Source organism: Silurus aristotelis (assembly GCF_946808225.1).
Source record: "Silurus aristotelis genome assembly, chromosome: 11".
NCBI lineage: Eukaryota > Metazoa > Chordata > Actinopteri > Siluriformes > Siluridae > Silurus > Silurus aristotelis.
Genome location: NC_139584.1, coordinates 13,432,783 through 13,459,575, shown reverse-complemented (window position 1 = coordinate 13,459,575; position 26,793 = coordinate 13,432,783). Strand labels below are relative to the sequence as shown.

General features: G+C 36.7%; 2 protein-coding genes across 5 annotated transcripts in view; one reads left to right on the top strand and one right to left on the bottom strand.

Annotated features, from left to right (window-relative positions):
* The window catches only part of sema3gb (sema domain, immunoglobulin domain (Ig), short basic domain, secreted, (semaphorin) 3Gb), a 31,010-nt gene extending 17,945 nt beyond the window's left edge, over window positions 1–13,065 (top strand). For 2 of the 3 annotated variants that reach the window (XM_083553753.1, XM_083553752.1), the window contains exons 3-18: window positions 3,630–3,790; window positions 5,747–5,809; window positions 6,103–6,222; window positions 6,332–6,425; window positions 6,544–6,663; window positions 6,801–6,946; window positions 7,717–7,831; window positions 7,927–7,996; window positions 8,138–8,282; window positions 8,468–8,690; window positions 8,834–8,922; window positions 9,042–9,083; window positions 9,236–9,393; window positions 9,566–9,633; window positions 9,854–9,981; window positions 10,584–13,065. In XM_083553753.1, the coding sequence (XP_083409879.1) occupies window positions 3,630–3,790; window positions 5,747–5,809; window positions 6,103–6,222; window positions 6,332–6,425; window positions 6,544–6,663; window positions 6,801–6,946; window positions 7,717–7,831; window positions 7,927–7,996; window positions 8,138–8,282; window positions 8,468–8,690; window positions 8,834–8,922; window positions 9,042–9,083; window positions 9,236–9,393; window positions 9,566–9,633; window positions 9,854–9,981; window positions 10,584–10,988 (2,147 nt within the window). In that variant the 3' untranslated portion in view covers window positions 10,989–13,065. The remainder of the gene's footprint in view (window positions 1–3,629; window positions 3,791–5,746; window positions 5,810–6,102; window positions 6,223–6,331; window positions 6,426–6,543; window positions 6,664–6,800; window positions 6,947–7,716; window positions 7,832–7,926; window positions 7,997–8,137; window positions 8,283–8,467; window positions 8,691–8,833; window positions 8,923–9,041; window positions 9,084–9,235; window positions 9,394–9,565; window positions 9,634–9,853; window positions 9,982–10,583) is intronic. The other variant, XM_083553754.1, reaches the window with a different exon arrangement.
* A 1,724-nt stretch (window positions 13,066–14,789) lies between these two features.
* On the bottom strand, window positions 14,790–26,779 carry wasb (WASP actin nucleation promoting factor b). 2 transcript variants are annotated; one of them, XM_083553755.1, is made up of 12 exons: window positions 24,248–26,779; window positions 23,432–23,572; window positions 23,187–23,273; window positions 22,313–22,409; window positions 18,525–18,551; window positions 18,369–18,404; window positions 18,009–18,201; window positions 17,885–17,927; window positions 16,880–17,033; window positions 16,299–16,726; window positions 15,471–15,582; window positions 14,790–15,364 (listed from the first exon to the last, which is right to left on the bottom strand). In XM_083553755.1, exons 1-12 carry the CDS (start codon window positions 24,347–24,349, stop codon window positions 15,309–15,311), a joined length of 1,476 nt encoding a protein of 491 aa, XP_083409881.1. In that variant the 5' UTR covers window positions 24,350–26,779; the 3' UTR covers window positions 14,790–15,308. The 2 variants fall into 2 exon arrangements, with proteins under 2 accessions (XP_083409881.1, XP_083409882.1); XM_083553756.1 differs by having other exon boundaries at window positions 14,790–15,361.
* Between the last annotated feature and the right edge of the window lie 14 nt (window positions 26,780–26,793).

Sequence of the window (26,793 nt, the reverse complement as noted above, 5' to 3'; positions counted from 1 at the left end):
CACTTTGTTGTTGCATAATACATTATTTATGCAATACTGGGCATATTATATATATATATATATATATATATATATATATATATATATATATATATATATATATATATATATATATATATATATATATAATTGTTTCTACTGTGCATAGACAGGTATGTACAAATTCCATATGGTTTTGTTCAGTGGAGTTTATTCCAGGGCAGATCTGCTTAATTTTAGGCCAATTATTTTTCATTGTATTCATTGCTTGTCAGGCTTTCCCTCTTCGCCTACTTTCTGTCGTCACACATTACACACTGGCATTCTGAACTGAAGTTCCTTAATAGCTGATGAATTGCACCAAATCAGCAGAAATGCAGTGCGCCCATGATGTCATCTTTTCCATTTTGCTCATATGACTTAAAGTTTGCACGCACACAGCCACAGGGATGAACAGTATTTATGGTACATGTATTTTAAATACATATTTCAAATATAAAATACGATTTTGTAATTTTGTATTTGATGGGGTTGATGAAATTGGCTTCATATTTTGTATCAAAATACTTTAGTGTTTTGTATTTATTTGGTTTTAAAATACTGTAATGATGGCATGACTGCATTAAGCCATCATAATAAAAAATGTGGCCTCTGATTGGTGCCCACTCAGTAGTTTGCCCAGACTTGTTGAGATATGAACTAAATATTTATCCATAGGGAAGAAGGTGGCGAAGGTAAGAAACATGCAGGCTGCCAGCTTTCAAATAAGTGTCCATTGATAAGTAAATATTTTATTGCTGAATATTGTATTAATATTGAAGTAGCTGTTAGTAGGATCATGATTTTGCATACCATTGAATGAATAACTGTCTGACACATAATATATTATTATATTTATGTTTGACAATCCTTTGATTAATAAGTTGCCATTAATACAGGTGCCATCAGTTGTCTTATTATGAATGATTGGTTTGTTATTGAATCATTGTTGATGATGCAAAGCAGCCCTTCCTTATCAAACAACAAGTAAACTAAATTAGCATATAATTATGAGTCATTCACAAACTGTTAAACATTAAACTGTTGGCTACTTTACAACTAACCTTCATCTGGGAGATCACAGGGGTATGTATGTGAATATTTGATCTTCAACTGGTTGCATATGTCAGGTTTATTGCATGACTCGGCCAGAGAAAAGCTGTTGCAATCAAACATTGTTTACTTAATCAACTGAGTCAGTGTAATGGTAAAATATAGACCTAATAGGCCAATAGTATGGCTGCTGTATTTTGTAGTTTATTTGGTACTTGTCCAATCCTGCACACACACACACACACACATACACACACACACACACACACACACACACACACACACACACACACACACACACACACACACACACACACATTTGTCTTAATATCCTTGTGAGGACTTACCTTTTTGTTTTTCAAATAAAATCTAATAAAATGCAAACAAAAATGCTTAAATGACTAAACTGTGTGCAAATATAGATCAGAGGGGTCATAATAGGGGTCATGCACTGTGACTTATCTTAGTTCATAGGCCACAGCACGTCAGCCAGCCGAATAGCATTTCCATTTCCTGAAGCTACACAAGCAGTCACATGATTTGTACGTATTTCACTGTGTACGTGAACAGACTGCGAGACGTCAAAGTATGGATTCATGGTCAGACTGGTGTGATTAAGTCAGATTAATGTAGCAGAAGATAAATATCCATTTAAGCACAAGTGTAGATAAACATTAAAAACAAATATTTTGTGAACACGGTATGGCTCAGTTTTCATATAATGATGGCAAAATTATGAAATGACACATTACCTGAGTATGAATTGAACAAGTTTCAGTCACATTGAGTCAGTTTTAGTTATGAGATGCTGCATGGTTTTTCTTATTCTCTTCTAGCTACTGGGGGAAGCAAATACCTTTTTAGATCTGGGTGTGTTGGCTTGGTCTAGGCAGTCTGGCGCTTGACCTTCTGCCCTTCCCTTACCCAAAGATAGTGGATTTTGTGGGTAAGGCCTGTTGGACAGGGATGAGAAGAGGGCACTGAGAATAGCACGATGGCGTCAGGAATGCCGGGAGTGCCAGTAAGATTGTGAACATGGCTGGAGGATCACCCATACAGCTGCCAGAGGGAGATACACACACACACACACACACACACACACACACACACACACACGCACGCACACAAACACACCCCATCAGCACACTTCGCCACCTATTTAGAGCACCAAAAAGAACATCAAACACAAAGCCCAAAGTCAGTACACATGCAGATCTTCATGGATGTGTGGATGTGAGAATTGAAATATTACTACTAGTTTAGGTAAAAATGAATAAATAAGATTAGAATTAGAATGTGGATATAATAAATGGACAATGCTCAGTTGTAAATCTGCATTTCTCAACCTGAGCTGTAACCAGTCTCACTTCCAGCACAATAAGCTATAAGTTAGTAGTTTGGTAATTGGATGTTTCATAGTTTTAAAGTAGTATGGTCACTGTCACAGTTCTTATACTGAGGTAAAGCTATGTGAAGTATTTTATGATTTCGGTTTGTCAGTTTGTCGTCATTTTATCTTACAACAGAGCCATATGTATGAATGTGACCTTTTCACCACTTCCACTAATTCTATTTCTATTTATTCAGTGACCGGTTGACTCAGGTTATTATTTTGGAGGAAGCTTGGCGATCCTCTGAGATCAAAGTGCAGTATGGTATGAGGTTAACGTGAAGTAATTTATAGGTTTGGTCCGTGTCGCCGTTTCTCTGTGCTAAACATGCACTTCCATTTGTACTCGTAGAGGGCAATAATGTCAGCACCTCTTCCCTACCTCCCGATTAATATCCAAAGCTAACAAGCTTGTCCCGACCCCACGCCACCTCCTGCCTTTTTTCTTTTTCTTGCTTCCTTTTTAAATTTACCTCAAGTCACATGATACTTTTATGACATTATTTATTGTCTGTCTCTTGTAATATGATGCTAGGTGTACATTTTTGGTAACAAAAAAAAAAAAACATTTGCTTCAAAATAATCAGATTAGTGTATATAACAGAGAAAGAAAAAAGCTCTCAAAGCACAAAAAGGGACAGTTTAGCATGCAGCCATCCAGCATGCTCAGACAGCTGAACTCATCTTTCATCTCTGCACCTGCTCCGGTCCCTTGTTCCTGGAGACAGAAAGATGCACAGACATGGAGATAATATAGTACTGAAATGACTGCCACCTGCTGTATGACAGAGAGAAATGAAGCTGCATCTCTATGAATCAGATTAAAGCATTTGTTTCTTGAACTGATTTAGTAACAGAATGTTGTTGTGTTAATGATAATCCTCATCTCACTAATCCCACAATGAGAGAAACTTTGTGGGGGTTTACCTGTTTTACTTTTGGTGGTTAACGCACTGTTCTGTAATCTTCTGTTCAGTTCACAATAGCCCTTTATTAGAAAAAACCCACAAACTCTTAAACTCCTTAATATGCACTTGATAGAAGGACAAAATAAAAGAAAAAAGTGAAGAGTATATTTAGAAACCAAAGGCAACCATTTTATTGCCTTATTATGTGTAGAAACTACTGAACTTAAAATACTCAATGCTGATTTTTTTTTCTTTCATAGAGCTCCTGGAAACAAGGACCATCCGGCCATTTAGCTTCTCCTTTAACACAAGCGACTACCGAATCCTCCACATGGACCAGGACCAGGGCCGCCTTTACCTGGGCAGCTGTGAATATATAGTCTCTCTGGACATGCAGAACATCAACAAGGAGCCACTCATTGTAATACATTTTTGCAATTAATGGTTAATTTAGTCAATGAATTGACCAGAATAAGCAATGTTTATTAAATAATTTGTTAAAAAAGAGATAATTTTCCCTTTTCATCCTTTTTTAGACAGAAACCTTATGAAATGCAAACGTTAGCAAGGAATTTCATATAACATTCATGTGATTTAATAATAAATTCTCATGCATGTGAAATTTGAAACCTGATCTCATGAGATGTTTACAGGTGCATCTCACTAAATTAGAATATCATTACAAAGTTGATTTAATTTAGTAATTCATTAAAAAAAGTAAAATTTGTATATTATATAGATTCATCACACACACTGGTATATTTAAAGTATTTATTTATTTCTTTTAATTTTGATTTTAACAATGAACAAAAACCCACCAATTCAGTATCTCAAAAAATGTGAATACTTTATAAGACAAATAATAAAAATTAATTGTGAATTGTTGACCTTCTGGAAAGTATGTTTATTTACTGTATATGTACGCAATACTTGGTAGGGGCTCCTTTTGCTTTAATTACTGCCTCAATTCGGCGTGGCATGGAGGTGATCAGTCTGTGGCACTGCTGACGTGGTATGGAAGCCCAGGTTTCTTTGACAGTGGCCTTCAGCTCATATGCATTTTTTGGTCTCTTGTTTCTCATTTTTCTCTTGACAATACGCCATAGATTCTCTATAGGGTTCAGGTCTGGTGAGTTTGCTGGCCAGTCAAGCACACCAAAACAATGGTCGTTTAACCAACTTTTGGTGCATTTGGCCATGTGGGCAGGTGCCAAATCCTGCTGGAAAATGAATTCAGCATCTCCATAACGCTGGTCAGCAGAGGGAAGCATGAAGTGCTCTAAAACTTCCTGGTAGACGGCTGTGCTGACCTTGGACCTGATAAAACAGAGTGGACCAACACCAGCAGATGACACGACTCTCCAAACCACCACTGACTGTGCAAACTTTACACTCAAGCAACTTGGATTCTGTGCCTGTCCTGTCTTCCTCCAGACTCTGGGACCTTGATTTTCAAATGAAATGCAAATGGTTTTTTTTGCCTTTCATCTGAAAAGACTGACGTTGACTCTGGTTCAGAAGTGGCTTGAGTTGTAGCCCATGGATACATCTGTGTGTGGTGGCTCTTTAAGCACTGACTCCAGCTACAGTCCACTCTTTGTGAATCTCCCCCGAATTTCTGAATGGGCTTCGTTTCACCTTTTTCTACCACATTATTTCCACATGTTTGTGTAGCCTGAACCAGACTGAGACACCATTTAAAGGCTCAGGAAACCTTTGCAGGTGTTTGGATTTAATTGCTGATTAGAGTGTGACACCACCAGTCTCAAATATTGAAATTTTTCACTATATTCTACTAATTTCTTTCGGCTTCTCCCATTAGGGGTCGCCACAGTGGATCATCCGCATGTTTGATTTGGCACATGTTTTTACGCTGGATGCCCTTCCTAACGCAACCCTCCCCATTTATCCGGGGTTGAGACCGGCACTAAGAGTGGCTGGGGTTGGTTCCCTGACCGGGGATAGGACCCGGGCAGCAGTGGTGAGAGCGCCGCATCCTAACCACTAGACCACCAGGGGACCTCTTTTTCACAATATTCCAATTTTCTGAGATACTGAATTTTGGGTTTTCATTAGTTGTAAGCCACAATCATCAAAATTAAAAGATATAAACATTTTAAATGCATCATCTGTGTGGGATGAATCTATATAATATACAAGTTTCACTTTTTGTATTGAATTACTAAAATAAATTCACTTTTTAATGCTATTTGAATTTATTGAGATGCACCTGTATATATGTTGTAGTCATTAGAGAAAGCAGGAAGGGTATACCTTTCGAGATGTGTGTGACCATGTTGGGGTTTTCTGTAGAGTTTTACAGTGTTTGCAAGCAAATGATATGTAGTGTAGTGAGTAACTTCGTGTTTCATCCTAGATCCACTGGCCTGCTACTACTCAAAGAAAAGCAGAGTGCAAGATGGCCGGAAAAGGAGGACAAGTAAGCCTTAATCAATCCTGGCCCTTTCTGTGGATGAATTCTTAACTGTAGACATACTTAAATGGCAAATTATAGCTTGCTGTCTGGTTTGGGGGTTTTGATGACCGTTTCAGTGTGTGTGTGTGTGTGTGTGTGTGTGTGTGTGTGTGTGTGTGTGTGTGTATATGTGTGTGTGTGTGTGTGTGTGTGTGTGTGTGTGTGTGTGTGTGTGTGTGTGTGTGTGTGTGTGTGTGTAAAAGGAGAAATGAGCTCTCCTGAGGCATGAAAAATACATTTCCTTCTTCTCCTTATAGGGAGAGTGTGCAAACTTTGTGCGCTTGATTGAGCCATGGAACAGGACTCATCTGTACACATGTGGCACTGGAGCGTACAAGCCCATCTGCACTTTTGTCAATAGAGGTTGGCGGGCAGAGGTGTGCACATACACATACTTACATTTGAGGCCTATATGCAACACCATTCAGGAAACTATGTTGTATAGTAAAAGCCTGCTAATCATCCTGTTGCTGTGTATGTGTTCAGGAATACCGTTTCCGCCTGGTGCCAGGCTATGTGGATTCTGGAAAGGGAAAATGCCCCTATGATCCACGGCAAGAAAATGCTGCAGCACTGATCAGTGAGTCTTCACTTCTTCTCTCCTCCCTTCTTCTAAAATCTGGAAGAACTGAGCTACTATCTCATGCTTCATTAATATTGATTCATTTTTGTCTCCGCACTGTTTTACACCATTGCAGATGGGAACCTGTATGCTGGAGTGCATGTAGACTTCATGGGCACAGACCCAGCCATATTCAGGACTCTAGGAGACCGACCTGCTGTCAGGACAGAGCAGTACGACTCACGGTGGCTTAATGGTAGGATGTGAACAGAAAGGGCGTATTTCGAGAACACAAAAAAAAAAACCTGGTACTAAGTATAATGTATAGTATTGATGATGAGTTTATATGTTCATGGCTTAACACTAACCTTAATAATGCTCTGTTTCTTTTAGAGCCCGTGTTTGTAAAAATTCAGAAAATTCCAGATAGTACAGAGAAGAATGATGACAAGCTTTATTTTTTCTTTCGGGAAAAGAGTTTGGATGCAGCAGGAGGCAGCACCCCCAGTGTGTTGGCCAGAGTGGGCAGAGTTTGTCTGGTGAGAACATGTGCACACAGAACTGCTAAAACGTTTCATTTTATTTCTAATATATAACCTTCATTCCCTAAAAAACACACATGATTTAACTTTCATAACATATAAAAGACAGAGTGACTCAAAATATACTGTCTTAAGGACTGAAATGCTCATAACATACAGTATTCCAGAAATAGGATTTAAACACACAATATTTGCATGACCTAAGGATTACAGTTTTCATTACACACACATAACATATACATGATTTGAGAGCAAAACCATCCAATGCATATACATGGTTTAAAAAAAGATCTTTTTTTTTTTTTTTTACTGTCATGAAAAATACAATTACAATTACTTATTTTCTGGAGAAAATTCTATGTTTATGTGAACAGCAAGTAGATCTCTGGTAGCATGTCATAATGTTTTTAATGATAATAAATATAATAATAATAAAGATACAGTTTTACACTGTTTTAGAGAACAGGGCTTAAATGTTTGTTTTGGGTCTTTGGGGAGTGGTTGCTGCATGGTTGAGTTGCTGGGTTACTGAACGGAAGGATGGGGGTTCAAGCCTTGGTATCGTCAATGTTGCCAGTCTTGGGCTCTTGAGCAACCCTTAACCCTCTGTGCTCCAGGGGCAAGAAGGCGAAGAAAGAATTTCATTGTGCTGTATTGTATATGTGACAAATAAAGTCTATTCTATCTTCTACCTGATTTATCAGCAGCTGAGAAAGTAATTAGATTATATTACAATGTGAATAAGTTACATGTCTGTTTTCCTTTAGAATGATGATGGGGGTCAGAGGTCGCTGGTGAATAAGTGGACAACTTTCCTGAAGGCGCGTCTGGTCTGTTCTGTAATTGGGGCGGACGGAGTCGAGACATATTTTGATGAACTACGTAAGACTGTGTATTATGATTTTTTTTACCTTTTTTTATTGATGTGTGTTGCTTTTCTTAATCCAGTGGAATGACAGATTAATATTTATGTTCAGGGGACGTCTTTATTCAGCGGACTAACGATGAGCGCAGTCCTATGGTGTACGCTCTGTTCTCCACAGCAGGGTAAGGAACGAACAGAAAGCTTTTGAACTGCACATTTTTAAATCATGTCAATGTGGCCTGCATAGATATATATGCGGCCTAGATATTTACAGTATGAAGTGTGAAACTGACTTTTTGCTTCCTCTCACACTCTCTTTTTAGGTCTGTGTTTAAAGGTTCAGCAGTGTGTGTGTATTCTATGTCTGACATTAGAAATGTCTTTAATGGGCCCTTTTCTCATAAACATGGGCACAATTACCAGTGGACGCCTTACACTGGAAAAATTCCTTATCCACGCCCCGGGACGGTGAGTAGAGGAATAATCACACAATGTGATCCAGAGCAGCAGATTGATTATAAGCCATGATGGGAAACTATTAACCCTATAATCAAGTCGTTTCAAACACTGAACTGTAGTAGAAATTTAGCATATTTTTATTTTATTGTTTTGGGGTATGAACAATAAAAGTTCTTCTTTCTAAATAAACCCAGTGCCCTGGAGGAACATTTACTCCAGGAGTCCACAGCACCAAAGCCTTCTCTGACGAAGCTGTCAACTTTGTACGCGCTCACCCTCTGATGTACCATCCCATATACCCTACACACAAGCGCCCTCTGGTGGTACGGACAGGCGTAGACTACCGCTTCACAACTATTGCAGTGGACATGGTGGATGCTGTAGATGGGAGATATGAAGTGCTCTTTCTGGGAACAGGTACATTTAGAAACAAAAAAATTTAGTTTTTACTGAGCTTGTGTATGTAATTACATGTATAACTATAAAAATATGTCCTTTTAAAAACAATTCTGGCTCAATGATGTGATGTGATGTGATGCTTCTGACTTGTTGTTTGATAGACAGAGGAACCGTTCAAAAGGTGATTGTACTGCCAAAAGACACGAGCACAACAGAAGAGCTCATTCTTGAAGAGGTGGAAGTTTTCAGGGTAAAGATAACATTAATTAAAGATAATCATTAAAAATACTTTTTCTATGAGTGGATTTTCAGTGTGACAACTAAAACACTACATAAGGCAGCTAAGTATCTGTCACTCGTGTTTTTTAGACACCAGCACCAGTGAAAACCCTGAAAATTTCCTCTAAGAGGGTAAGGGATTTGTGTTTTTAACATTTACTTCATTAGTACACTACATATATATATATATATATATAAAATCTAGCAATCTAAATTCTTTATTTAAATAATTTTTATAATTATCATTTAATCATTGTCTGTGTTCACTCTGTTATGGCTAACAGCAACAGCTGTATGTCTCATCGGCACGAGGACTCACCCAGGTGTCTTTGCATCGGTGTCCTGCATATGGTAAAGCCTGCTCAGACTGCTGCCTGGCCAGAGACCCCTACTGCGCCTGGGACGGAGAGAGCTGCTCTGCTTTCACCCCCGCCACCAAAAGGTCTGTACCTTTCTCTTTACATGCACATGCTCTTAACAATAATTCTCAACCTCAAGTTTTTTAAACAAAAATAAGCAGATTTTGAGCATGTTAATGCATGTTATCTTAACAGTGTATTATTTATGTGCATGTGTAAGATGAGAATAATGGTCAATGTATGATACTTCTTTAGGAGAAGCAGGAGACAGGATATTAAACATGGTGACCCGTTACGTCAGTGCAGGGGCTTCAACTCGAAAGGTTTGTGCATGTGACTGTGATGTATTTGGATAATAAATAAAGTTGTGGTTCACATGATTTTTCTTTTTGCTCAGGGACTACAAAAACTACAAAAAGCGTAATTAAAGACAGTTATTATTAGGCCATAGGACATGAAAGCTACAGAGTAATGCTCTGCAAATTTGCAAAATGGCAGCCAGAAATAGCATCAGCTACTCAAGTATCTCTTCCTGTCTCTCAGTAGAGAAGCGTCTGAGGGAGACGGTGCAGTTCGGGGTGGAGGGCAGCAGTGTGTTTCTGGAGTGCCAGCCCAGATCTCCTCAGGCTACAGTGAAGTGGTTCTGTCAGAAAGATGGCAAGCGCAAAGCAGTAAGAATTCATATCAACACTCAGGCACAACCTTAGGAAGGTTTTCAGGCATGACAAGCAGGTATAAAGTGCAACAGCTTGCTTTTGCTGCAACACAGCAACAGACACTGAACTGAGTACAAAAGCTCACACTCACATGGTTTTGACTTATAGAAAGGAAACATTTAATTAATGTAGCAAAAATATGAGTTTCTTTATTTCTTTATAACATTAAATAGTGTAATGCACTAATACAATATGATAGTTATAGCTAATTCACATTCATTGAAATCCGACAATTCCACAGATGTCTATGGCTAGGAGCCCAGGTTCTTGGGTGGAAGAGATTAAATACTTTCTCTTCCCTGTCATACACACATATGCTAACTAATCAAATAGAGCTTCTCTGTGTGGTTGATACAGTTTCTCGTGATACTGCAAGAGCATGTCACTTGCTACGAAGTCTCTGGCACGATAACGTGACTGGAGCTGTGGTAAAATGTTCTATACAAGGCATATATCATCATGAAAGCTTTAGCACCTTGATGTTCTCATAGTTACTAATGATCCTTTTATTTATGTTCACTAATGTATTCATTATCAAATTTAACCTCATTTTACAGCTCAATCGTGACAAAGATGTCCTGAAGACGGCTCATGGCATCCTGCTGAAATCTCTTAGCCAATCAGATGCTGGCCTCTACCACTGCCTGGCCACAGAGAACAACTTCAAGCATACCGTAGCCCGTGTGGCGCTGCGAATCCTTGACCGTGAGATTGTGGAGGCCCTAACAGCTCCAGACGGCCCCTCAGACCCTGAGCGTCATCAACACGACTTGCAGCACCACCCACCGCCTCCTCCACCCCCACCACAAACCCTGCCCCCAACGGGCCAGACGCAGCCACAGCCTGAGGTTACTCTCATTAACCAGTACTGCCAGTCCTACTGGAAGCAGCCACACAAGCCCAAGCGCACTAACCGCAGGCATGCAGAGAAACAAGAGCTTGAGGAGCTGCAGGTGCAGTGATCAAATGCTCATAAAGCTACGTTTTGGTTGCATTCTCTGCATTGTATGAGCATGCAAAATCTCACACAAAAAAAACTGTTTATAAGCTTAATGTCATGTTCATCCCCTGGGGCCATGCACAAGGGTTAAATCCAATAGACTTATTTTATAAATATGGAATTTTACACTGCAGGTTGGATATTGGGTGACGCATGGTACTGTACCATCAGCTTGCTTTCACTTCGGCTCTAAATTACCATAGATGTCTACAAGTTTGCAGTGTGATGCATTTTGGGATAATTTACATACACTGAGCTAGCAATTTAGCACTTATCCCACTCCTACATTGTATCTACGCACTTTGGTCATTGAATATCAGCCTCTAGTAAGTGTATATGTTCCAAAAAAAGAAAAGAAAAAAAACAGGAAACTGATTCACACCAGCATTAAGTATATAAGATTCGTCTGTTTTGTTTACCATTAAAAAATGTAAAGAAAAAAAATATCAGTGTTCCATAAATCTTGTAGATGTGTAGTTCTGCTGCTTTGCAATGCTTGTATTTAAAGGTCGTTGTGTTGAGTCAGATGATTGTTAGTCGTCAGTTTGTGGTAAAAAGCAGTGGAAAAAAGCTGTGCCGGACTTCTATATGATTCCATCCTCTTTCACGGCACAGCCATCTGCTGATTCATCAAAAAAAAAAAAAAGAAGAAGCTTTTGGTCCTGTATTGGGATGTAATTTTGACCTGCATTATGCTGACCAATATTTATGTTATCATAGACCAAGGGTGATTTAATAATGTGCAAAGGTAATATGGTTGCGTTCCTTTCCAGTTTTTGATAGTAAGTACACTTGAGCTAGTCTGCATCAGACAAATCACAGCTGCAAATTTTTTTAACTCTAGTGTCAAGATGTGTTTATTTATAACGATTAATAAAGAACAGTGTTTATAACCGTTTTTGCAATAGCTAAAGTCCTAAGTGGCATTATCAGCAAGTAATTATTACTCGAAAAGCTAAAATTCTATTCTATTTTATTAATAGTTAGGAGAAAACTACAAGGATTTGGGGGTGGTTATAGGTTCACTGTTCTAAACAGGAAGGATGGTGTCAGTTTCAGCAAGATAGATGTATGGACCAAAATTTGCTCCAGCCTCCTGTTATATAAAAGGGGATTTGCAAGAAAGCATAAATACAGTGGAGAAAGCTGAGAATGTTTTTATTTTTATTTTTATTTTTTATTAAGCACAGAAAAAAAGAAAGAATTTTGAGAATGAGTCAAAAAGATTTTTATGGCTGTGGTACATTTTTACATAGGAATACAAGCACATAATTCTAGGGGAAAATTACTGTACTTGTTTCTGTCCTGTGCTGGGAACGTAACGTGGGACAACCATGTAAGGAATTTTCCTTGCATAATCAGGTCATTTTTGGTGGGAATTTTCAGTAACTTATTGCATCTTCCAGATAAGGTCGTATTTAAAATTTGTAACACACAAACACAAAATATTTGGTAGTTCTGTAACTTTTGCACCTTTTACATATCAATAGTAGATGTTTTCTGTGGTTAACTGTGGTCTTGTGCTTGTGTATAAAGGCAGTTCTTGTGCTTGGCTGTGTGTATTACACATGTACATAGAAGTAATAGTTATTTGGTCAAGTTTGAACTCTCTCTTTCTCTCTCTCTCTCTCTCTCTCTCTCTCTCTCTCTCTCTCTCTCTCTCTCTCTCTCTCTCTCTCTCTCTCTCTTCTCTTGTTTTTTCTCTCTACACAAGATATTTATTTTGAGAATGTACATATTCATGGCCCTTGCTCACTTTAGTGGTGGAATATGACTGGGAATAGCTGATTTTATTGTACTCAATAACAGGACCAGAATATACAGGCTCACAAAAAGATGCTTGTAGCAAAACGGTGCAAGGATGTTTTTTTTTTTTTTCAGCAGTTGTGATAATAGTCAGTTTATAATCTGTTTCTCAAGCATGATTTTCCCAGTATGACGAATTCAGTGTAAAAAACAATTAATGTTTGCAGCCAAATCAGGGGAAAGAATGTCAAATGTAAACGTCTCAGAAGAAATAAATAAGATGTTGAAATTCACTTTGTACGAAAAGTTCGTGGATATGGACAAATTCAAAACTTCTCATCGGTGATATGTATGTATGTATGTATGTATGTATGTATGTATGTATGTATGTATGTATGTATGTATGTATGTATGTATGTATGTATGTATGTATGTATGTATGTATGTATGTATGTATGTATATTTATACTGAAAAGCGAGAGAATGTCTGAGGGCTAGCACGAAAGCCCAATGCATAACAGTTTCTAGTCATTTAAATGTTATTGAGGTAAAAGATATGGGCTTTCAGAGGAAATGTGTTATGAGACCCAAATGGTGTTTGTTTCTGCTTTATCCTTGCTCAAGTGGCTGCATAATTACAATAATTCTCTTATGTATTCATTGTGTTTTTGTTAGCTTAATTTAATGTGGTCATTTGTAATAAATAATATTTTATTATGCTTATATTGTGAGGTTGGAAATATTAATAGATGTTTTATAATCATAACAATAAACTGCTGTATTTGTTCTTATTTAACTTCTGGTTGTTATTGAAGATTTAGTCTTTTAGAGCTATTATTAAAAACAAAGAAATTAGGAAGACTAATTCACAATTAATATTTTTCTGTTCATAAAAGTATGCCATGAGTTCTTAGAGGGAAAATGTAGTGCCTGGGTTCTGATTTTAAAGTCCATTTACCGTAATTTCCGGACTATTAAGCACACCCAAATATAAGCCGCACCCACTAAGTTTGACAAATATTTTTATTTTGAACATAAATAAGCCGCACCTGTCCATAAGCCTCTCTAAACAGCAGCCTACCAAGAAAGTCATTGTTCACTGTCTTTCTCCTTCCTTTCACAACAAATTCTCTCGGGAGTTTTTCTTTTGGCATCGTCGTGCGTTTAAAAATCACCATCGGTGAAGCTTTTCTCCCGATGCCGTGCAGCTCAGAACACAGGTGAAGTGTTTTTTCATGCCCGGTTGTTTTCAGCGTGACGAATGATTTGCATTCCCTGTAGACAGTCCGAGTGAGCGGCAGGTCAAACATCAGAGAAACCTCATCCATATTTATGATGTGGTGCGGCCCGATATTCGAGATATTCTTTATTCTCAGGTATTTTGATGATGGTGGAGATCACTTTCTAAACAGCCACTCCAAAACTTTTCATATATGTTGGGTTGGGATTTGGTGACTATAAAGGCTATAGCATATGACTAATATTATTTTAACACAAAGCTAACCATTCAGTGAGCTTTCATGCCCTGTGAATGTGTACATTGTAAACATGGAAGAGACCAGATCCATTCAAATATTGTATTGATTTGCAATGAACAAACAATGCCAACAGTTTTTTTCTTACTTTGTTGAATAACTATAACAATTTCTGTATATGTTTAGAGTTAAATTTGCCTCAAGAGTGTTTTAAAAGGGCTTAAAACACAGTTTTAATTTAAATTTATGGCATAAGGAAAACACCTTTATATCTTTTATTCACACAGCTGCGCTTGAGTAAAAGGATTTTGCTCAAGGCCCCAGCTTGGTGGAGTTGGGATTTAAACTCACAACCTTCTACCACTTCTATCATTTACATTTACTAAGGGTAGGGACATTATAAATTTTTTTTAATTGTCTTTGCACATGCTAAACCACTTTATAGTACAGCCAGAGCAACCTAAAATGATCTTTGCATAAATACACAAAAGAAATATATGGACAAAAGGGAAATTGTTCACACATGACACTATTCTAAAAGATTGCATAATGAATTTGCTTTATTCAGTTTGAATAATTTCTATATTTGTTTTCAACTCAACCCTTAAATGCATACTTCAGGCTGCTAGTGACTCATGATTTAGAAAAAATCTTCCATAAAACAGAGAACAGATTGATTGATAAAAATCTTAATTTACATATATTCCACACAATTTAAATGTCTAATTATTGTGAAAAAATTTGTTTTGTATTTGACAGTTTTGCAGTAACATGACAGTCTGTATAAAATCATGTTAGTCAACATAACAGACAGTTACTGAGACACCCAAGCAGTTACTGAGACAACCACCATTAAGATTATTCACATTTAACATCCTATTTTATTCAGCCTTGATAATATACTAACCGTTCCTAATCTTGTCACCATAACCCCAAATAAAAATCCTACTTTAACTGCCATTTCCAGTATACAAAATGAACACATCATTTTGATTCTCCATGTGTTTGTGTGTGTGCACATACATTCCCAAAGGTGTGTATACCCAAGATGGAAATTTGCATTAGTCATCCCATTCATCATCATCTTCATCCTCAACTCCATCATCTTCTTCATCTTCTAGAGAAATGTTTGATTGAAATTGGACATAGTTATGAGGCTGCTCATTGAGACAACATAAAGTCTTATATAATTTATCCTACATTTATTATACTTAGATAGTTACCTGAGGAATGAATGACTTTGCTTCTTTTCTGCATCACCATCATCAGAGCTCCAACAATGCCCTCGCCATCTTGATCTTGTGATGAAGGATGAGAATCAGGACTATCTGTAACCTGAAATATAAGAGTACAGTACATGAACTGAGACCACATTTTGTAATAGGGGCAAGTGCATGAATTTGATAAAACAAGAATATCAAGCCTTGAAAAAATAAAAATGTATATAGTATTTACAACATCATATAGATGGCCAGACAGACCAACAGACAGACAGATCGACAGCCAGACAGACCGACAGACAGACAGACAGACAGACAGACAGACAGACAGACAGACAGACAGACAGACAGATAGATAGATAGATAGATAGATAGATAGATAGATAGATAGATAGATAGATAGATAGATAGATAGATAGATAGATAGATAGATAGATAGATAGATAGATAGATAGATAGACAGATAGATGGTTGATACAAATAAACTACATAAAATACTCTATGTATGCTATATTCAGAGTTGAGTTAGGGACACTGTAAAAAGATTGAGCACACGTTCTGATGTAAGTATGCACATAAATGTTTTGATGTAACCACGGTATGTGACTCTAAAATGTTTGGTATTAGAGGATTTTATATAGAGAACATCAGCAGAGAAAACATAATAATCAGAGACTTTAATACATGTATACATTAACTTAAAGTGAGCTATAATTATAGTAGATGAGAGCTTGGTTAGCTTATTCTTGTGTGGACTCTAATACTTTACAAGTAAGTGTCAGAGCAAATCAAGTTCACAACTTTAAGATTGAGAATAACACTTGGTCTTACAGTCTTTAGCTTGGTGCCCAGTCGTATCTGGTCAAGTAATGCTCCTCTGCCTCCTCCTGAACTTGAGGAAGGATTACTAACTGAGCTGCGACCATTGGAGCTAATGACAGGAGCAGGAGGTGGAGGAGGTGGAGGGGGAGGAGGAGGTGGAGGTGCACCTCCTCCACTCATACCAGCACTAGCAAGATTTGTGGGGGGAGCTGAGTAACCAATAGAGGGAGGAGGTGGATGTGGAGGTCCAGTTTTTCCAGGCGGAGGAGGGGGTGGAAGGTGTTCACGATGTGGCCCTCTCTGATTACGGGATGGAGGAGCTGGTGGAGGTTGACCAGGGATGGGAGGAAGGCTCCGGTCCCCACGAGGTGGAGGGGCTGCAGGAGGTGCACCACCTGGCACTGGGGGAATACTCCGAGATGGAGGACCCATAGTATCTGTGTGGACAAAAGAACTTGTAAAAAATGTGCTAATGTAACTGTAGCGCTTTATGCATAAACAGAACTTTGCTAAATTCAACAATACTATTTGATTGCAAGAATATATAATATAAAAATTGGTCTAAAAGAATCCATGATGCCAACACTGACCCTGTTTCCTCATCTCCTCTTTGACAGCATCCAGGCCACCAGACTGCTCAATGAAGTCATAGATAATTTTGGATGTCTCTTTGTCTGTCAGCTGGTCTTCACTGATACCAGCACAAGAAAACAGTTTTTTCAGATCAGGGTCCAGATTATTGGTCTAGAAAAGAGGTACAGGTATATTCCACATGAATCACTGTAAGGTCTATTGAACCTAACTATGGACCTAATGATTAAAGGTAAAAAAAAATTATCTCAAAATGTATAATAGAATGTTAAAAATACTAATTAAAAATCAGATGTATGAAGTGATTAAAAGTAATTGAACAGGTGACAAAAAGAACTGTGATTTACACATTTTGAAAGAGCATTTTGGAGAAATCCAAAATTTTGCCTGCATAGACAAACAAAAACTGCTTATTGGTGAAACATGGTGCAATTTGTCAAGAACTAAGCATAAGGTGAGTAAAATACTTGTCTAAATATATATTTCTAAATTGAAAAAGACTTTAAAAAAAATTAAATAAAAGAATTAAACATTCATGATGCCAACTGTACAAATAACAACTACAGTAAAAAGGCTATCAAATATGTACATAGTCCTTATTAGAATATTAGAAACTATGAATAAATGGAGAATTATAATTTTGAAGAAATAATTTGTTGTAAAAGCCATTTTCCTGAGTTAATAAAATGGCTTTATAAAATTTAAACTCACATTATGACAGGAACTACTTAAATTTTTTTCAGAAGCACTAGTGGTAGAGGTCTCCTCTCCTCAGCTTATATATAAGATGGCAATAAATGTGTCTGTTTTTGTAATATATATATTATGTGCTACTATTTAGGTTACATGTATTGGAAAGGAATCGTTCCCACAGTATTTTGTAACGAGTAATTAGTTTCACAGTCATTACACTGAAGCTATTCAATGTTTGTGAGTTGACACATTGTAGTCGCATAAAAACACTGTGAAAAAATGTGACTACTGAAGTGAAAAAAGGAACTTACATCAAAACCAGTGTTTGGATCCCATCCTACATGTGTGACATGCCTGGAAGTAAGGAAATAGTAGATATGAGATTTGTAAAAATGTAACAGTACTTACTGTGAAAGACCATTTATACAAACTTACTTAAAACCACTGGGTGCCCCGATATCTGCCTTCGTAAGTCGAGGTCCCTTTTTTTTGTCCTTTTTATCCCTTTTTAGTATGCCAAAAGCTGCAGGTGCAGGCACAGGGATACTAGGAGGCCGATATCGAGAGGCCAAAATGTCAGGGTTTGGGATGTCTCTTGTGGTCATGCCACCTGGCAGCATCTGTGGACCTGAAAATAAATACAGCATACAGTATCTGAAACCAGAAAGTAGGTATACATGCAAGACAGAGCTTCTTTAGCATTATTATACAAAACAATATTTATACTCAACAACAAATATTAAGACATCCGCCTAATGTTGTTTAAGTTATACAAGACAACTACATTCCACTGACCATTTGACGGTGGTGGGGGTGGTAGTGCTCGTTTTTCTGATGGCAAACAAATAGAAAGAAACGTTAACCTCTTTTTCTTTTTACTTCCTAACATTAAACAGAACAGTGACATTTGAGTTAGAAAAAAAATGTAAATGTCAATGTGCACAAACATACCTTCAGTTGGAGCATTCAGTCTTTTTTCTAATGAGAAAAAAACATAGATGGAAGCTGGTGAGGTGCTTATAAAATAAAATCAGCATGTCAACAGGGTTTCAAATGTAAATAAAACACAGTAGAAAAAGTACAATACACTATAGGAGAGGTGTCTACATCAGTGTCACAGGAGAAATGGAGCCTATCATTGAGAGGCAAAAACACTCCCTAAATGTAATTTATCTAGCATGCAGGACAACTACATGGATTGAACCAGAGTTCAGGAACAAACTAATAAAAGATGAGCATTGAGAAGGTAAGACAGAACCACCAAGCTACCCTGTACGTGATCACATTGATGTAGTATTGAGAAATATTCAAAAAAAGCATGCACATATCTTTTATTTATTTGGGTGATGCACTTAGTGCATTCACTTACTGTGAAAACCTAGCCCCTAATAAGTTGAATTAGCTTTTACGGCACAATGTATATGTACAATTGATGTAGCGCCATGTATATTTGCTGTTTGCAAAAATAAATGAAGAAATTTAATTAAATTAAATGAGAAAAAAAACACATTTGTTTTCTATTCTCTCTTTCATGTAAAGACAAAATTGCATAGAAACCCTCTTGACATTGGCACTCCACTATTGCTGGTTTGCTTAATGACTGACAGTAGCATCTTTTCTCCAAAGTGCACAAGTGCTAGTGCTATCAAAACAGACACATTGTGTTGTAATGTACATCTTCACTGCTAAACATAAGGTACAATTACTTGCTGTTAGTGCACATTAAGCACAATGCTAAAATGGTTCATATAAAATGTTAAGGTGTTAGTTTCACTAACTACTGAGTGAGTAGGAAAAAGGTCAATTGATTTTTATATTTTTATTTGCATACAGTGTTCAAAAAGTCCCTGCACAGCGGCTGCATAGAGCAGGTAGTGGAGCACGTTTTTAAAGCTGGCTATTAATACACCGATGTAGTGAGTGAAAACTTTCAACCAGCTTTTCAAGAGACAAGAATACCACATCAGGATACTGTGCAAGATTAAATTAATGATGTAATTAATGTATTAATAAATACATGAGTGATAATAATTATAAGTTTTATTATATGAATAGTTTCCAATAACCTACTATACGCAGCCACTGCAGCGGGAATGATTAACGCAACTGTATTTGTATTTTGATATAATATGGCTATAAAATCCACTAAATAGATTTAGTTTTCACCGATATTCTTTTATGCAATTTCAGCAATAAATATTAATTTGTTTTTATGGAGTTTTATTTATATATACCTTTTATGTGTGGAACATCTGAGTTAAAATCTGAGTTTCCTCAGGAACGTATTAAGTGCAGCAAGATTTTTTAGTCTCCGCTCGCACATTGAGTGCATTATTATTATTATTATTATTATTATTATTATTATTATTATTATTATTATTATTATTATAAAACTTGAAAACATACACAACAATGCCAAGTGTATAAAAAAAGAAACTAGAGTTAGCTCAGTGTCACTGTGGGTACTCACTCCATAACATTTGTTTTAGCAGTTAATGCTAGCGCTATGGATTCTTTAGTGTTTTATGTCCAGGGTCAAGAATTTCCATTAAAAGGAAAAAATCCTGACAATTACGCATATCGAGGCAGTGAATGAAAATAGGATAAGATGATTTTAAAATTAATATATTTGTTAAAGTGTGCTAAAATACGTAGAACAGTTGAGTAGATCATATCTTTAGAAAAATACACACACTTACAAACAAATCTGTATTACCCAAATGTGGTCTATCAAATGTAAACTATTTATTAAAATGTTTTCATGTATTTACTTTTATTTAATCAATTTCATTAATGATTTAAAAAAAATATATATATAAAATAATATATATATATTAATATAATATTATCCCCTAACCCCTAAAAGGGAATTTATTTTAAGTAATTCAACTCAAATTGTTAACCCGTGCAGTAAATAAATTAAAAGCACACAGACTGAAGTAGTTTAAGTCTTTGGATCTTTAAATTGTGATGATTTTGGCTCACATTTAACAAAAACCTACCAATCACTCTCAACAAATTAGAATATGGTGACATGCCATCAGCTAATCAACTCAAAACTTTCAAAATGGTCTCTCAGTTTGGTTCACTAGGCTACACAATCATGGGGAAGACTGCTGATCTGGCAGTTGTTCAGAAGACAATCATTAACACCCTTCACAAGGAGGGTAAGCCACAAACATTCATTGCCAAAGAAGCTGCTGTTCACAGAGTGCTGTATCCAAGCATGTTAACAGAAAGTTTAGTGGAAGAAAAAAGTGTGGATGAAAAAGATACACAACCAACCGAGAGAACTGCAGATTGGAAAAGCATGTCGAGCAAAATCAATTTAAGAGTGAACTTCACAAGAAATGGACTGAGGCTGGGGTTAAGGCATCAAGAGCCACCACACACAGATGTGTCAAGAAATTTGACTACAGTTGTTGTATTCCTCTTTTTTAAGCCACTTCTGAACCACAGACAACGTCAGAGGCATCTTATCGGGGCTAAAGAGAAGAAGAACTGGACTGTTGCCCAGTGGTCCAAAGTCCTCTTTTCGGATGAGAGCAAGTTTTGTATTGCATTTGGAAACCAAGGTCCTAGATTCTTGAGAAAGGGTGCAGAAGCTCATAGACCACGTTACTTGATAAGTGTTAAGTTTCCACAGTCTGTGGTGATTTGGGGTGCAATGTCATCTGCTGGTGTTGGTCCACTGTGTTTTTTGAAAACCAAAGTCACTGCACCCATTTCCCAAGAAATTTAAGAGCACTTAATGTTTCATTCTGCTGACCTGCTTTTTAAAGATGCTGATTACCTTGTCCAGCTGGATTTGGCACCTGCCCACACTGCCAAAAGCACCAAAGGTTTGTTAAATGACCATGGTGTTGGTGTGCTTGACTGGCCAGCAAACTCACCAGACCTGAACCCCTATGGGGTGTTGTCAATTGTCAAGAGGAAAATGTTCACCAAGAGACCAAAAAATGCAGATAAGCAGAAGGCCACTGTCAAAGAAACCTGGGCTTCCATACCACCTCAGCAGTGCCACAGACTGATCACCTCCATTCCATGCAGAATTGAGGCAGTAATTAAAGCAAAAGGAGCCCAAATATTAAATATATATACGGTAAATGAAAATACATTCCAGAAGGCCAACAATTCACTAAAATTTTTTTTTTTTATTAGTCTTATGAAGTATTCAAATTTGTTGAGAAATGTGAGCCAAAATCATCACAATTAAAAGAACCAAAGACTTAAACTACTTCAGTCTGTGTGCATAGAATTTATTTAATACACAAGTTTTACAATTTGAGTTGAATTACTAAAATAAAGAAACTTTTCCAAAAATTTAATGTTACCACATTCAAAGACATCCTATTCAATTGTGTCTCCAACTTTGTGGTAACAGTTTGAGAAATAACCACAATGCTGGAAAAGTTAGGTGTCCTAATACTTTTGTTTCATATAGTGTATGTCTTGTGTATTGATTTGTACAGTACAGAATTTCTAGTAATTTTGAACAGTGTGTAATACACACTGTTATTCACTTATTTTTAGTAACCACTTTATCCTGGTCTGGGTCACTGAATCTGGAGCCTAACCAAAACAAACTCATTTGAGTGAGGGAAAATAAGTTAAAATATTACAGTTTAGCTGTTACTACACTAATGACCTATTCATTACCACTTCCCCAACTTTCACCAGCCGGAATGAATAGGGCATGTGAACAATGAATAGTGTATGTGGTAGTGTTTCTATTTGACCTTGACGATTGGATCTCTGGTTGATCTTGTCTTCTAATATTTTTCTGAACAGCTCCGATTCCTGATCATTTGCAAAGTTCAGACCCACTTGGCAGTCCTGAAACATATAGAGATATATTACTGCTGTAAGGGAAATGACCAAACCCTTTTTCGCAAAGATAAACTACAAACATCTCTCAGCACATAATGCAAAATATCATGCATGTTCAACTTGAAGAATAAATCATTATTATTGACATTAATAAATGTTAATTACTGTATATGCCACAGGTCAGCTGCAAACAATAAACCTTTTAAAAAAAAATTCTAAACCTCACAGCAAGCGAGCCCTCCATAATTATTGGCACCAATTAACAAGTTATATTATAGTTTAAAGGATCCATCTGTATATTTTTTTCCACAATGATTGAGTGAAGCATGATAATTAAAAGCTCATAATGTGCCACTGATTATCATGTATTTATCAGCACTTCTACTGTGGCCTTTTCTTTTAGGTTGTATTTTTTGGGGGCCACAGATAAAATCTTCACAGATTTTACATACTAAGAATTAAACTTATAAAAAAATTATAACCAGTGCATTTAAGCCAATACGATAGAGCAGAATAGGGCTGAATTAAGGGTTAAATTGTTTTTCCTCTGAGTCTGGAGGCCATTGTGAGACGGTGTCCGTTATATATTTTTTCAAAAACTGATTAATTTCCATGTCCCTTATGTATCCATATATATATATATATATATATATATATATATATATATATATATATATATATATATATATATATATATATATACAATCCATCCTATATCTTGTTCTTTTAGAGTTACAGCAAGATTTATAATGTGTATTTATACAATAATGGATGTATTCTTACATCTGCAGGGAAACTGTGAAAAAATGGCTTTGGATTGGAGTAAGTCATCTGATTATATAACTCTTGCTCCCATACCATTTTCCCCTCCTGAAAAAAACATACATAAACACACACTTAAATAACTATCTGCACTTTTTACATTTAGTTTTCTTATGGAAACAGACAACATTTACTGAAAAAACTTTAAATATGGTATTTATAGTTAAGGATCACATAAAATTGTAGCAAATATTTAAAGAAGGGACCTTGATGTCATAAAGGCGGATGAAGTATGAACGGCGTGGGTTGTCTTTGACAAAACACACCACTCCGGTATGCTGTAGATTCCAGTGGGCTGGACTGTGGGGAAGGGCCATATAGAGCTGCACAACAGCAGTGGCCATAGTCTACACAAAAATAAATACAAAAACATGCATATATATATATATATATATATATATATATAAAAACACACAACTTTGTCAAGCACATAACATAATTAATAAATATAAAACAAACTAATGCATGTGTATGCATTCTCTCTGCCACAACAGGAAGTGGCCTCAAGCAGCGCTTCCTGTCAGTTTGATTCGATACTTGTTTTTATACTCACGAGTGTACAAAAACACTGACGATAATTTAGTCTCTTATTAGTCATAGATTGTGTCAATGTGCAGCGAATAGTTCAGTATCTGCCGTTTCAGCAGTGTAAAACACATCATAAATTAACAGATCAGTTCATAAAATGACCAGGGTATGGGTCAAGGCCTGTATCATTCTGGCAGTTTAATCTGATTTCTGCATTGCTTAACAGAATACCCACAAAGAAAATAAATATGAAGCATTAAGATTAAGAGCTGTAGTTACATTTGATAAGCATTAGCAGTAGCACATGTTGTCTCTCTATGTATAACAAGATAGCTTTGAGGACTTTTAAAACTTTCCACAAGCATCCAGGCATACTATTCATCGACAGATGGCCTAAGTCATCCTAGATGGCATAAGCTATTATCTTAGTTCTATGGTGCCTCAAATCTCCTTAAGTTTGGACTGATTGATAGTTAAATGCTCATATAGCTCACCACACATCTCCGGCCCAGCAAGTCCAACAGACGCTCATTCTCCTGGATGCTGAGGAGAGAGCTGTGCGCATTCTCCTGCCCTTTAGACTTCCCCTTGCTCATCTCTCCTTACTGTGGGAACACAATCGTACCCTAGGATAGTGCCCAGACTTGCTCCACTTTGCCTATACTAAAACTTCTGATATTTGTTTGAAATGGGCGAGAGGTTGGGGAACTGTGACTTCCGTGTTCTGTGATTATGATGTCAGTCTCAGTGAACAGGAAGAGCAACCACAGTGTGTATCTGTTCCGTGAGGCCTGGGTAGTCTCAAGTTATAGCTTAAACAAGGAACTACACAAAACTCAAGAAATCTGCTTACTGAGTCACGTTTACGTCTATTTCAACGGGATTACTTCATAAACACTACAATAGTACAATTGTCTATTTTTTCCCACACTGGCAAACTTTTTAAAAACCCTATTGTGGGAAGTTGTAGTTGCTCAGGCATTTAGAACACCACAACTGATCTGATGCCTTATACACTTTCAAACATTCAGACTTTTGTCTTTAGTTGGCTTGACCTGGCAAATTACAAAATAAAAGGAAACATTTTTTTTATTATTATTATTATCACGAGCAAGCAAAAACTAAAGCTTCACCAATCTGTGGAACAATTTCAAAATAATGTTCCTCAACATAAAATTGCAAAACATTTAAATATCTCATTATTTACAGTACATAATATCATCAAACATTTTAAAGAATCTGGAGAAATCTCTGTGCAGTGAATGCCCTGCACTGCCTTTATTATACAATCATCATGATTCTGTAAGGAAAATCACTGCATGGGCTCAGAAACACCTCTAGAAATAATTGTCTGTGAACACAGTTTGCCATGTCATCCACAAATGCTGTTTAAATCTCAATAATGCAAAGAAGAAGAAGGCATGTGTAAATATTATCCAGAAACACCACCTCACCATCCTCTCTGTGTCAAAGCTCATTTAAAATGTACTGAGGCAAAGTGGAAAACTGTTCTGTGGTCAGAAACATTCCATTATGGAACTTTTGGAAAGTATGGACACCACATCCTCCAGACTAAAGAGGAGAAAGACTATCTGGGTTGTTATCATCGCTCAGTTCAAAAAGCCACATCTCTCATTGTATGGGAGAGCATTAGTGAATGTGGAATGGGCAGCTTGTACATTTGGAAAGGCTCCATCAATGCTGAGCATTATTTAAAGGCTTTAGAGCAACAAATGGTCCTATCTAGAAAATGTATTTTCTAGAGAAGAAATATACATATTTGAAAGACAATGCAAACCACATACTGCATCTATAACAATAGGATGACTTCATAGTAGAAGGTGCTGAAATGGCCTGCTTGCAGTTTAGCCTGTTCACCATTCAAAAACATGGTGCATCTTTAAACGTAAAACACAACAAAGGACCCCCAGAATAGCAGCTAGAATGTTGTATCAGACACATAAAGGACAACATTCCTTTTCCCAAACTTCAGCAACTGGTCTCCTCAGCTCCCAGCTGTTTCCCAGGTTTTTGAGACCTACTGTAGCCATCATATTCAAAATGAACAAAATTTTTTTTATACATGAAGGCCACACCTTACAACACAAGAATTTGCTGCCAAAAGGTTTGGTACCACAGCACACCTTTAGAGGTCTTGTGAAGGATCACAGCTGGTTCAAAGTGGGCCTTCACACTGTTAGGCAGATGTTTGTGTAATAACATTACATTCAATATCATAGAGTACTTTGGGTAAATTCCTGATAATACCAATTAAGTTCATTTCAGTGAAAAGACAATAACTGGTATATGTTCCCAATGAAAACAAAACAAATTCTCATACAGAATTCATCTTTATTGAAAACTGTAAGCATGACCAAGTCAACATCCAATTCAGTAAACAAAAAAACAAAAACAAGAAACAGTTGATGAAGTAGCTTCATCAGCGGCAAAATATCTTTGGTGTCAGGATATGGTATCTGGATATCCTGTGAACATTCTGTGTCACTTCATCAAATGTTGGCACCGTATTTTTGAAACTTGGAGAGAAGATGCAGAGCTGTTACAGAAAAAAAAATAACTGAACTACCATAAGTGTAGAGTAGAATATACAGAATTTTATTTAACAGAAATGCTGTAAAAACTGAAGAAAGAGTAAGTTGTAGATACCGTAAGTTGCAGGTTTAAGCTAAATGTTAAATCGTCAAGTTCACAGGATGTAAATTGTCAGATTCACATTGGCATTTGCTTTGGCATGCACAGCTAAAAGCTAATCACCACACCACACTGTAAACCGAGTATGACCTACTTTACGACTAAGAAAGTAGGGTGTGCTTATTGAAGGACATATTGAGACAGTGTTTGATGAAATGAAAACACTGTGTTTGTCAGCATTTGTCTGAAATGCCAAGTGAGCTGTCATTTATAAAGGGGAAATATTCCCCAAATGTTGCTCTTTTTTTAGCACCTTTTTTTTTTTAGATTTTCCTTTCCATTGTATATATATATATATATATATATATATATATATATATATATATAT